General features: G+C 42.7%; 1 protein-coding gene across 2 annotated transcripts in view; it reads left to right on the plus strand.

The window, feature by feature from the left end:
• Nucleotides 1-13,516, plus strand: part of FAM120A (family with sequence similarity 120 member A) — a 401,275-nt gene that overhangs the window by 105,363 nt on the left and 282,396 nt on the right. For both annotated transcript variants that reach the window (XM_078661614.1, XM_078661613.1), the window contains exon 3: nucleotides 8,531-8,613. In XM_078661614.1, coding sequence (XP_078517740.1) covers nucleotides 8,531-8,613 — 83 coding nt within the window. The remainder of the gene's footprint in view (nucleotides 1-8,530; nucleotides 8,614-13,516) is intronic.

Consider the following 13,516-nt stretch of genomic DNA (forward strand, 5'->3'; position numbering starts at 1 on the left):
ATGCTACCCAACCATGTTACATAATGTCACTGTTTTTTAAAGGAAACATAACATCTCATACTGATCATTGAGCCCACCCGGTGTCATGGTCCCCAATTTTTTGATCCAAAATGTTTCTCGTCGGGCTAATGCTGTATTGTGATCTTTACCTGTGTGTTTCTCAACTACTTCTAATACTGTGAATCTTATTTGTGGAATTGTGTGATTGGACCTGGTCCAGTGCGTTGCTAAGCTGGAAGTAGATGACTTATTGCGAATGGTGCTCTTGTGCTCAATGATACGCGTTTTTATTTTTCGCGACGTTCTTCCCACATAAGTTAAACTGCATGGACATGTGATCGCATAGATCACTCCTGTGGTGTTACAATCAGCATTATGTTTAAGCGCTATGTCTTTGCCTGTGCATGGATGATGAAACGTTTTTCCTACTGTAACGTTATTGCATTGACCACAGTTGAAACATTTTCTCATCCCTTTATAGGTCATTCCTTGCGTTGGTCTCGGGTTCTTCAGTATCTCCCTGATGTTTTTAGCACGTGTGTGTGCTACGATTGGAAAATTTCTAAACAGATTAGTGAAATCTGGCTCATTAGCTATCATCTCCCATCGTTTCTTCAAGATACGTTTAATCCTTTGGGATTGCGTTGAATGTTTCATCACAAATACAATCTTAGTTTGTCCACAAACCCCCTCCAACTCCGCCTCCAAGGAAATTTCACCATCATTTGTCCTGGTTGAGGCAAGAGATTTCAACGCTACTAAAGAAAGGGGCGATAGAAAGAGTGCCTTTGGGGCAACGAGGGAAAGGTTTTTATTCCAGGTTCTTCTTAAGAAAAAATGCAGAAAATGGAGGCAAGTCATGGACCTAAGGCAGTTAAACAAATGCATCAAAAAGCAGTCCTTCAGAATGTTATCTCTCCAAGAGATTCTCTTATTAATAAACAAGAGAGATTTTCTAGCGCCCCTCGATCTCTTGGAAGCATACTTTCACATCCCCATTCATTCAGAGCATCGCCAATTCCTGAGATTTGAGGTGGCTGGGGTTCATTACCAGTTCAGAGTTTTTCCATTCGGCCTTGGCTCAGCTCCCAGAGTCTTTATGAAATGCATGCTTCCAGTAGCGGCCTTTCTGAGATGACCGGGACACCAAGTTTACCCCTACTTGGACGACTGGCTGGTAAAGGGGGCGAGATTTCACTGTGCCAGAAAATCTAGGAATGCCTGTCACTGGCTCTTCAAGTCTCTGGGGTTACAGCTTAGTGTGGAGAAGTCACATTTGGGTCCGAACCAGAAGCGTGTGTTCCTAGGATCACTTCTAGACCCAAGACTAATGAAGGCGTATCCCACTTCGGAACGGAAGATCAAGATAATGCGCTTAGCATCCCTTCTAGACGTCAAAGAGTTCACTTCTGTGAGAGTATTCAAATCCTTACTGGGGATGCTGTCATCATGCATCCCGTTGATTCCAAATGTCGGCTGCACATGAGGCCTCTGCAGGAGTAGTTGGACATGCAGTGGGTGCAGATACACAGTTCATTCGAGGATGTCATCTCCCTCTCTCAGACAATAAAACAGTCTCTGTCATGGTGGGAGAAGAAAATCAATATTTCTCTGGGACTTTCGTTCCAACTAGTTCAACCTCATTATATTATGACGACAGACGTCTCAATGGATGGTTGGGAGGCTCTTCTTCTGGAGGTGCAAATTCACAGACAATGGTCCATTCAAGAAACACGTTCACACATCAATCTTTTGGAACTGACGGCAGTGTTTCTGGGACTGCAGGCCTTTCTTCCCAGAATCCAGGGATCCTCCATTCTAGTGAGAACAGACAATACCACAACAATGTTTTCCACCTTGCAGAGCAAGGGGGCACCAGGTCTCTCACTCTATCGGAACAGGCCTAGGAGATTTGGAGATGGATAATTCATCACCACATAACATTACAGATAAAGCATGTCCTGGGCGTGGACAACGATTGGGCAGATTCTCTAAACAGAACCAATTACCAGTGTCACGAATGGGAATTAAACAACGCCCAATTTGAAGCTGGTCTTCAAGTTGTGGGGCGCTCCAAAACTGGATCTGTTTGCGACAGAAGACAACCGGAAGTGCAAAAAGTTCCTCGGAGGAATTCTTGGGGGAATGCTCTACAGATGCAATGGACGGGAACTTTCGCCTATGCGTTTCCGCCGTTTCCCCTCATCCCACGAGTGTTGAACAAGATGAAGCAAGAACCATGCCGTATGATTCTCATAGCTCCGGCATGGCAGAGGCAGTTCTGGTACACGGAGCTTCTCCTGTGTTCGATATCCCACACATTCTCTTTCCTACACTACCGAACTTCCCCTCGATGAGCAACGGTCAAATTGTTCATCCTCAAATAAAGTCTCTAAGTTTGTCAGCCTGTAACCTCAAGCCTATGAATTCGCTGACTTAACAACCCTCCAGATTGCAGGTCCATTCTGCAACGAACCAGAGCCCCATCCACTAACAGGGCTTATGTTGCAAAATTGAAGAGATTCTGTCATTGGTGCAAAGAAAGGGAATTGCATCCTTTCTGGTCAACTCCGGAGCAAATCTTGCCCTACTTACTTCACTTAGCCAAGTCTAAATTGGCTCACTCATCAATCAAGGTGCATCTGGCGGCAATCTCCAGGTTTCGTAGAAGGCCAGGGGACTCTCTTTGTGGTCAACAATACTTGTTAAGGAGTTTTTGAAAGGACTCTTCAGAGGTTTCCCACCCTTGAAACGTCCTGCAGTTCCGTGGGAACTAAATACAGTTCTGCCTCAATTGAGGAAATAACATTTCGAACCCATTCATAAAGCTGATTTGAAATATGATTCTTGGAAGACGGCTCTACTCTTAGCCCACACGTCGGCGAGAAGAGCCGGTGAGATCCAAGCTTTCACGATTGCTGAGCCTTTTCTTCAAATCAGACATGATCAGCTTATTTTGAGGACAAATCCCCAATTCATTCGTAAAGCTCCAACTTTATTTCACATGCATGAACAAGTTGTGCTTTCCACGTACTTTGGGAATCCTTCATCCAACACGGAAAAAGCATTGCACTCTTTGGATGTGAAGGGATGCATCAAGTTCTACATGCAGAGGACAGAAACTTTCAGAAAATCTGATCAGTTGTTTGTGTCCTTTACATCACCTAGAAAGGGTCAAGCCCTTTCAAGAAACAGTATTGCACGTTGGATTTCCTCTGCGATTGTGTTCTGCCACAGCAAGGCTCAAAAACCTTTATCTGCGAAGGTATCTGCACACTCAACAAGGATGATGGCAGCTTCTACAGCATTGTTTGCCGGTGTGTCGCTTCCAGACATTTGTAGAGCGGCAACATGGGCCAGCGTGCACACATTTACTAAGCATTACTGCTTAGACTCGGCATGGAAAGAAGACACTGCTGTGGGTCAAGCTGTCTTGAGACATCTTTTTGCCTAAGGTACAGTGTTGTCATATCTATTATTTCAATTTGGTCTTGTGTATTTGATTGTCAATTATGAATTGTTTGATTTGTTTTAATGTGTAATTTATAAAGATAATCATGTGTTCCATATGTCTCTTCTGGCAAAAGAAGGGCTTCACCTAGCTGCAAGCTATGGTTTTACACTGCTAACTACTCTGATACAACCATGTGAATCTATGAAAGATTCAACACGAGAAAAAATAAGTTACTTACCTGTACACTGTGGTTCTCCGGTATTATCTTTCATAGATTCACATGCAGCCCTCCCTCCTCCCCGTCTAGGCTTGCCACATCTGATCTCAGGCTACTTCTTTACCTTAGCACACTTGTGCGCGAAATCTGAGGTCTGGTGAGCTGAGGTCTTGGGCTGGTCTGTGATTGGTCGAAGGTTGGATCTTCATAAGGAGGCTGACGACTCCCAACGTTTGTCTCTACTTCTGGATGTTTCTCATGTAATTCTGTGGTACTTCTTTTCTAATTACCGCGAGACTCTCACCATGGCGACGGGGAAGATGCAAGCATGTGAATCTATGAAAGAACAATACTGGAGAACCACAGTGTACAGGTAAGTAACTTGTTTTTTATCCCCAATGCCACATAATTTATCACTCAAATATCAACTTTTAATGCATTTTGGAAATTTTCTAGTTTTCTCCAAACATCACTTATGAGTTCTAAAAATAAACACATTTTCTTTTTTGACTACACAAATTTTTTATTTACTTTTATTAATTTGACCATGCAAAAGCTTCTAATTTAGTAGGGATGACTGCACATAGAGCTAATGCAGTTAGTTAGAAAGCTTCCAGTTGCTCATGAGCTACTTGTTGGAGAAGCCTGATAAGTTAAATATAAAAATGTGGATTATGCCAATTTAACAGTGTTTAAAGGAAGAACACAAGCGCTCTACCACTGGCTAGTAGGGGTAAAGTGCACTGAGTTTTAGGGTCAGCAAAAAAACATAGGATCCATTTGAAAGTTGAAAAATACGTGGTGACACACGGAAAATGTGGATTTCCTGGACAGGCCGCCCTCGGCCAAGAGTTAGGGTAGACTAACTAATTTCCTTGATGGCCTCTGCTCAGGCAATGGAATGGGGACAGTTCGCTGCTTCTGCAGTGGCACTTGTCTTTTCTATGTCCCTTTGAACCTACCTGTACCCCTCTGTACCACTTTACCTAGCCATTGACCTGCCCACAGGAAACCTTTCTCCCCGGCTGCAGACCCTACCTGTGAGGCGACTAACCATAACTTGCTCACAGGTGCATCTCAGTAGGTGGATAGTACCACCATGGCCAACAAGGTGATGTAGTCCATTCTGCCCCCTAGCCCAGGCTCTGGCCCCAACCCATAGCAAGCTGTGCCCAAAAAGCTATCAACCAACAGATGCCTCTAACAGCTGTTGTGTGGCCACTCACTTCCTGGTGTTGCCTCCAATCTGGTGGCTTGGTTGGACCTTATTTGCAAACGTGGGGCTGGTAAGAAGTCCTTTACTTACTCCTGGACTGCCTTTGGCCTCTTACGTTTCTCAGAGTGAGAGCTGCCCCTCCAGTGTTACTCTCCTTTCATTCTCTGCCATCTCAAAGGTGACACCCTGTAGGTGGCTTTTAATTCATGGTCTATACTCTTAGACTGACCAGGTGCCTGGCAATCCAGGATTTCTGGGGAGGTGACAGTCCTCTCAAGGTTGACACACTCTGGCTGGGTCATATAGGGAGGGTTTTTTTCTTTCTCACTTCTCCTGTCTGCCGTCTCTATGGCAGCGCAGGCAGCGCCTCTAGTCAGAAGTGGCCTCCCCAGGGTCAGTCTTTGGGTGCTTTCCTCTCGAAGCAGGTAAACCCTGACCCACTGGGCCTACAAGTGTGGATGGCATACCCTCCTATTTATTACACTTTCACTGGGTCACTGTATCTGCACTGTAACTGCTGTTTAGGGAGCATACCCCTAGAAACCTGTATTCGAGGCATGTGGGCTGCTGAATTCATATCTTAGCATAGATCGCAGCCTAGTGTTGGGTCAGGATAATTGCACCTTGTTGTCTTGAAAGAGTCTTCGAAGTATCACGAGATAGGTGACTCTTCCTTTGGACTACAGTGCGCATGGGCAGCATACCCCTAGAAACCTGTTTTTGGGTCGTCCTGGGAGAAAATCAATTGAGGTGCCCTGGGCAACCTCCAATCCCAGTTCTTTCTTACCAGGTGTCGCTCATTGCCAAAGATGCAGTCAGTGAGTATCTATGGACTGCCAGTGGCTCTCCTCTGGGCAAGTACCCCTCCCATTCTACGAAAACCATGGATATAGGTGGGAAAACATCTCATGGGTGAGAGCTTATTGTTTGCCAGTGCTTGTTTTTGTTTGGGGATGTTAATGTTTTGGGGATGTCTTGAGTACTACTCATTGCCATAATAGTCCCAGGCACCTAAGGGATCTACTTTGTGTATGTGCTTCTTGTGAAAGGGAGGAATTCAGGCACTACCAGTGAAGTTAGTCAGTGGCTGAAGTCATCTACCCATTGCTGTGCAGTATGCGGTTGTGAGCGGAAGTAAAAATATGAAGAACAGATGAATGATGAAGAGTAGTGGCTGAAAGCCCATATAAGTATATTATATCATACATATAATTTTGGAAAAATCAAATGGATTTTGCTAATGCCTGATCTTAACCAGAATTTTCAATGCAATAGATCTTGCGTTACTGAAAGCTTGAGCTTTTGGCATTGCATTATTATTAACAGCGCCAGTAGCTCAATCTTTCAGTAATGCGAGACCTATTGAATTGCAAATGCTTGTCTAGCTCTTGTTTGGTGCACTACTTGCAAACTGGCAATGCAAGCGGCGTATGAAAACAATGGGCTGTACCTGCACCTTCGAGCTTTTCCCACTGAAATTACACCTCACACTGTGAGCCGCCACAGCCAAAAACAGGGGACAAACTTAGTTGCCTGTTTTCCAAAGTGAATCTGGCGAGACACGCATAAAGAAAGGGGCACCACCGCCATTAAAGTGAAAGCACGGCTTGGAGAGCTTTAAAATAAAAAAAAATAAAAATAAGACTTTGTTTGTTACAGTAAATACGGCTAGCCGGCATAAAGAAAGGTCGTTTAGTGGTAAGCGTGCATCGCGCGGGTAGCGCGTAATGCTTTATTGTATTCTAATTGACCACGCACGTGATGCCTCTTGTATTACTATGTATATTGGTATGCTTTGAATATGTGGCTCACGCATGGTACATCCGTTTTGTAGAAGTTCGAACGATGCTAGTCAGTGACCGTTCTTGCTTTCCATGGAAGGGATGCTCCGTACGCTGGGTGGAGTTATAAGTTAATAAACTCCTACTTCAACTTTACCGGATTACTTGGATTATGTGCTACAGGTCCGCATCCGCAAAGGGTGCCGGTTAAAAAAAAGAAAAAGGCTGCGGGAAAGCATTTCCTGCCTGCAATGGCAGGTCGAAGAAAGGTAATTTAAGAAAATAGTGCACAGAGCCGTGATTAAAACGTGCCGAGTAACAACACATGTAATAGGGGGATGTCCTCAATGTAGATTACAAGAAGAGAAAATGCGGTACTAAGGATAGACTACTAAGCCTATTGACCAATGAAAAGCCACAGTTTGCTGAGGCCCGTGACAGGAGTCCAATAAAAAGATGGGCGGAAAGTGAGCAGAGCTTCATGCCCATATCCTCAATACAGCATGTCTGAAAGATACGGCGCAGGTGCTGCCTAGGCGAGACCTAAAAAGAGTCTCCAATTAATTATTTAACCACAAATATTGCTGGTAAATAATGAAGTGTTTAGCGGGAACAAAGTGTATTACAAGGAGTGACCGATTTTTTAAAAAAAACAAAAAAAACCTTGCTGTTTCCACCATCTCAGACTGTCTAATGTGTTTGAAGAAAACCTCCAAAACGGTTTTTTGGGTGTAAATATGTACATAGTCCGAGTAGTTTTAAAATGTTGAAAAATGGAAATCTAAATTAACTATTGTTTTCTTAAAAGACGAAAAACGATTTTTTAAAAAAAATATTAGTTTTAGTAGTTTATTTTTGGGATTTTGCTTTTGATTATGTAAGGGGGTAGGTTTGGTGTGGGCAGTAGCGTAATTATGCTCAGCTCCTGGACATTAGTACAGCACACAATGCTCTGGCAAAGACAATACACCTGGCTCTGGTAAGGTGCTGACATGCTTCTTTTTTAAAAAACTTTTTTATTGCAAGCATATTTCCCATAAAAAAAAGTCTGTCTAAACGTGGTGTTCCGATAGTTGCAATAAAAAATGTATATTTAAAAACATATTAGCATATTAACCATCGCTTGTAAGCATAATTGAAATCACGGGTGCTTCCTTGCAGGTATCCTGGAACAGGAAAAGAAGCCCTTTTCAGTTATAATGTAGATCATTGTTAAATGATTATTTTTAGTGCTAGAAAAGGTACTATTGGCTTTAAATTAGTGTAAACTTTATGGATAGTTTAAACGCACAAGGGTAGCCTAAAACATTCAGAAAGAAAACAGAATTGGAAAAAACTCTCGCAAATGTATTGACCCACCATCTGTACGTACCCACCATCATGATGTATGCTGTGGGGGTGGAAGAAAATGTTTAAATTACAAATGAGCAGGCCAAAGGTACAAGAGGCTAATCAAAGTAGCTCTGTTTACATGTGTTTATTTATTTTTTTATATTTATAAATTATTGTGATTTCAGGCATGATGACCTAAGAGACAGATTTAACGGTCTCTCTAGCCTCATGTAAGGTATGTCTGAGTAGAGCTCTCTAGCAATACGACACCTAATGACTGAGCTTTTCTTGCATGTGCTTAAGGTTTTTATGCCATCATACAACAATTATTCATTAGCTATAATTGCATATGAAGTATTGCTCGGAAATACTTTTTCTGATGTTATTTCTGCATTAACTTGAAAGTAATTGTTGATGGAGACCTTAAACTAATTTGGCGATGCTGTTGACTTACTTCAAGGCATACTCCCAGTACAAAAAAAGGCAATTAATTATCTGTATTAATTTTTTCATTTGCTTATTTGTGTTAGGGAATCACATTTTACCTGATGAAGATTTGGCTGCCTTTCACTGGAGTTTACTTGGACCAGAACACCCACTTGCCTCATTGAAGGTATGTCCCAGAACAATACACGTGCTATTGGATTGGATTCACAATATTGACGTGCCTAGCTATGTAAAGTCCTCATAATGAATAACAAAAAGGAATGCGTTTACAAATTGAAAGCAATCTTTAATTTTAATACTTGTAACTTAGCTGATTATTTTCAAAAATGTGTTACGGAAAAGCTTACTCCCCTTTACTGCTTTTCTCTGAGAGTTTGAGTAGAGTTGCACAAGCCAGCAAATAAAGCTCGAACCAGGGTTCTGGTTTGGCCGCAAGAGACCAAGCACGAACTGGAGCTGGACCAGAAATGCGTGGTAAAAATATGATGCTAAATTGGGTCACACATCTGAGAGCTGCAGATAATATTGCTCTTCAAAACTCCCCATGGCACCCCCCCTCCCACCCCCATAGACAAATGTGGACTTCCCTTGACAACTATTTTAGTGTAAATAAACCTCCTTGAACTTTCAGCTCACTCCCCAATCCCCATACCCACTCATACTTATCAACGGACCTACAACTACAACATATTCAACTGTTTCTTCTATGTTTACCCAGAGTTCACAACTTGAAGACTGTATTCCTGTGTTACCCATCCCAGTGAAGATACTATGTTATATATGACTGCTGTTATGCAACCTGCCCCTCATTGTTGATCTATGTCTATTCTTGATATTGAATTTTCTCTGATTCCACGTGCTTGTCATTGCCCGGACAGTTATTTTTCTATTTATTTAACCTTCTGTACTTCCCATCATACTATTTGTCTACATTGATGATGCTTATGTTTTACTGTATGTTTTAGGTTTGTTTTTTGTTTATGGAAACTACCAATAAAAACTTCTGAATTAAAAAAAATATATGATGCTCTAAAAATAAAATAAAAAATATTTCATCTAAATGTGTTAGTATTTACTTTTAATGCATTATATTTTATACATCATAAATTGTTTTGGCAGTGCTTTGAGTGACTAAAATCTTTACCAAACAAACTTGGACACAATCTGGCATATCTCTGCGTCCTGATGAGCGTAGAAAAATATGAGCCTTCACATGCGTTCCATATACGCTTAATGTTATAGTTATATGTGACCAATGCAGAAAGAACAATTGATGGACAGAATGTTGACCAATGTCAAACATTCACCCCCGAGGACAGAGTTCTGGGCTTAAATCCATCGTTTTTTTTTCTCCCCATGCCATTCCAGTTTAAACCCAGCCATATGCAAATCAGTCTTGGCCCTGCTCCCCATGGGAACAATCCAGCCCAAACTCCCGGACCAGGTCCTTCCTGGACTGTAAACAAGCATCCTGGGACCGATTTGGGGGGTTTCATCCCTCATCAGCCAGTATTTAGTACAGTATAGTTATGTAATATTAGTATGAATATTTATTTCATAAATATAAAATGTATATCTTGTATATGCAAGTCGTTTCCGAAAAATTGCAATGTTAAGTTGAAGGCAGCACACTTCACTTTTATTTTAAGGTTATTGGCTTCCACTGATGTAACAAAAACAGAGTCATTTTAGATTTGGCTCAACAGCTTAACGATGGCAGTTAAATAGGATAGCAAAACAGCTTTATCAGAGATCCCACGAAAGATGGTCTGGTTTTCTAGAAACAAATGTGAAGTGCAGCTTCCTACCAAGAAACAATTTGAGCCAGCATTTAGTCAAAGAAAAAAAGCATATTTTATATTTCTACTCGGGTGTCTTGCCGTTAGAAAGTTTATCTTTAAAAAAAATAATAATACGGGGAGTGGGGCATTGCCTGGTGCTTGTCTTCATCTGTTTTGGAGCCAGTCTCCTTTGGACAAGGGCTGAGACTTAGCCAAACTTTTAGCTTGAGCCAAACTTTTGGTTCAAGCCAGCTTCGAACCTTGATTGACTTGCCCACCAATATGCTTGAATATAGTTTGTTTCTGGTAGTCAATCAGTCAAACAAAAAATCCTCATGCAATGATTGTAAAATAATCATAAAAGTACATATTACAGAACAATTATTATAAAAACATACACATCACAAATGCCATTAAGGTTATGAAAAGCAAATTTTACAGAACCGCCCATAGCAGAACAAAGTATATTTCCTTATTGCGTTTAAAAAGAAAACGTAGTGCAGGTCCACAACTATCAAATCCATTATTATTCAACAAAGGGATTAAGAATCTGCTTGTAAGCAGCTAAACAAAAGTACAAAAAAAGCAAAATGTAGCATAGTCTTAGGAGAAATTTCATTGTTTATTTATTTATTTATTTTTGTGATTTTTATTGCGCAAACAAATACCCTGGGGTGTCTCGGCGCATGTGTGAGCTAACAGGACCATAATAATAGAATTCACTGGTCAAATAACCATGTCTTTACGAGCCTCCGGAAGCTCATCAGGTTGGGGGCATTTTTGATATTTAATGGAAGAAGGTTCCAGAGTTTTGGTGTGGCCACTAAAAAGCGACGGTCTCCCCAAGTTGCCGTTCTGGTGCGAGGTACAGGAAGAAGGCAAGTGTTGGCAGATCTCAACAGTCTTTTGGGGGTGTACAGCTGGAGTGCCTCAGTCAGGAATTTGGGTCCTGTTCCATGCACTGCCTTATAGGCAATGCAGAGGGCCTTGAACTTAATACGGCTCTCTACTCTGAGCCAGTGAAGCTGGCGGATGGCAAGAGTAGTAGGCTGGCGGCGAGGGATGTTTAAAAGAGTTCTAGCAGCCACATTCTGTACCGACTGTAACTTTGACAGCACAGATTTCTGGGTATTAAGGAAGAGGGCGTTTCCATAATCCATTTTGGAAAATACCAGAGTGGTAACTAAGGTCTTCCCGGCGGAGGAGGGGAGATAAGGCAGCAGTTTCTTTATTTTCTTTAGCATGAAGAAGGCAGAGGAGACAACCTTGTTAACATGAAGGTTGAAGGTTAGTTTGCTATCGAAGATGACTCCCAAGTTCCTCGCTTTTGCCACTGGGACAGGTGGGGAGCCCAATTGTTTGGGCCACCAAGTGGAGGACCATTCTGGGGCGAGGTTGCCAAAGGTCATAACCTCGGTTTTATCCGAGTTGAGCCGTAGGCAATTGGAGGACATCCACGTACTGACAGCAAGCATTGCTTCCTGAAAATTGGCTGCCACTGCTGTGCCATTCTTGTGGATCGCCAGCACCAGTTGGGTATCATCTGCGTAGGAGGTTAATCGCACCCCATAGGCCTTTATTACCCTCGCTAAGTCCGCTACGTAGATGTTAAATAACGTGGGACTTAGCGAGGAGCCCTGTGGTACTCCACATGGTAGTGCAGAGACGGGAGAGTAGAAATTACCCAACTTAACTGTCTGAGTGCGGTCGGCCAGAAAAGATGAAATAAGGTCTCTAGCCGAACCGTCAATCCCCAGAGCTGTGACACGGTCGACCAAAATAGCATGGTCGACCGTGTCAAATGCAGCGGATAGATCCAGAAGAATTAAAATGGCCGTTCCTCCCTGGTCCATGATGGTTCTGATTTCATCAGAGGCTTTTATTAAAGCAGTCTCCGTCCCGTGTCCCTTCCTGAAGCCAAACTGCGTTTCGTCTAAGAGTTGGTACGTGTCGACGAACTCTGAGAGCTGTATATTCATCAGAGCTTCGCAAATTTTGGCCGGGAAGGGAAGACAGGCAATTGGTCTATAGCTGACCGGGGCGGAGGGGTCCAGGGAGGGCTTCTTCAGAAGAGGCTTAATCACTGCCTTCTTCCACGGAGCTGGATAACATCCGGTTTGAAAGGCAGTGTTACAGATTTCCATGAGTGGGTGGGAAATCACCTGACTTAAATTAGCCATCACTGAGGGAGGGCATGGGTCCAGAGGAGATCCAGACTTGGTGATGGAAATAAGTCGGCTAATTTGATCTTCAGAGGTGTCAGCAAAAGAGGAGAGATGGTCATGGTTATTATGGGGAAGTTCCTTATTGCTAGCAGTGGATCTAGCCCCTGTATCACCACCAAAGGATGCATAGATATCTGCCACTTTAGTAGTAAAAAAGGTGGACAGTGCGTTGCAGAACAGTTGGGAGGGTTCTACTCCGAGACCCGATGGAGGTGTAGATAAGGAGTTGACCACTGAGAACAGTTCTCTGGCGGAATTCCTGGCATTGTTTATTTGACTCGAGAAAAAAGTCATTTTCCGAGTAGTGATGGCCTTTTTGTATATAGTTAAGGCATCTTTGTAAGATTGCTTAGCAGTGGGGCAATAGGATTTCCTCCAGTGTCTTTCTAAATTCCGACAATGTTGTCGGTGAAGTCTAAGCTCTTCTGTATACCATGCCGCCGAAGGCGACCTTCTATTAGGTTGGATGGACTTTTCTGGAGCAACCTGATCAGCAGCATTCCTGATCCAATCTTGGAAATCAGAAGCTGAGGGGACAGGATTGGACCCTATAATAGGGGAGGATTGTGTCAAGATATTTGCCATTTGAGGGATGTCAGCATTCTTCCAGGCACGAATTGCTGCCCTGGTAGGAGGTCTAGAAGCGGGGAGGATGACTAGGCGAGTATCAATACCAAATATAATGGCCCTGTGGTCAGTCCAGGTAAGAGGTAAGGTATCTAATATTGTAATAAGAGAGTTGTTCGTAAACACGCCGTCTAGAGTATGTCCCGCCTGGTGAGTAGGACCGTTTACCAATTGTTGGAGTCCTAGAGTAAGGAAATCAGCAGTCAGTTGGGCAGTGCCGTGATTTCCCTGTTCTTCCAAAGGGAAATTAAAATCTCCCAATACTGTGTAATCAGCAGAGCTTATTGTGTAGTCATTTAGCTCAGAAAGGGACCCAAGAAAGGAGTTCCGAGGTCCAGGAGGTCGGTAGAGCAAAATGCCTTTAAAAGTTTGTTTGCAGTTAATGTTAATTGCAAAAGTTGCAGCTTCACAGTAGGTGGATGTAATGGGGTCAAGC

Source organism: Lissotriton helveticus, chromosome 9 (genome assembly GCF_964261635.1).
Source record: "Lissotriton helveticus chromosome 9, aLisHel1.1, whole genome shotgun sequence".
Classification (NCBI taxonomy): Eukaryota; Metazoa; Chordata; class Amphibia; order Caudata; family Salamandridae; genus Lissotriton; species Lissotriton helveticus.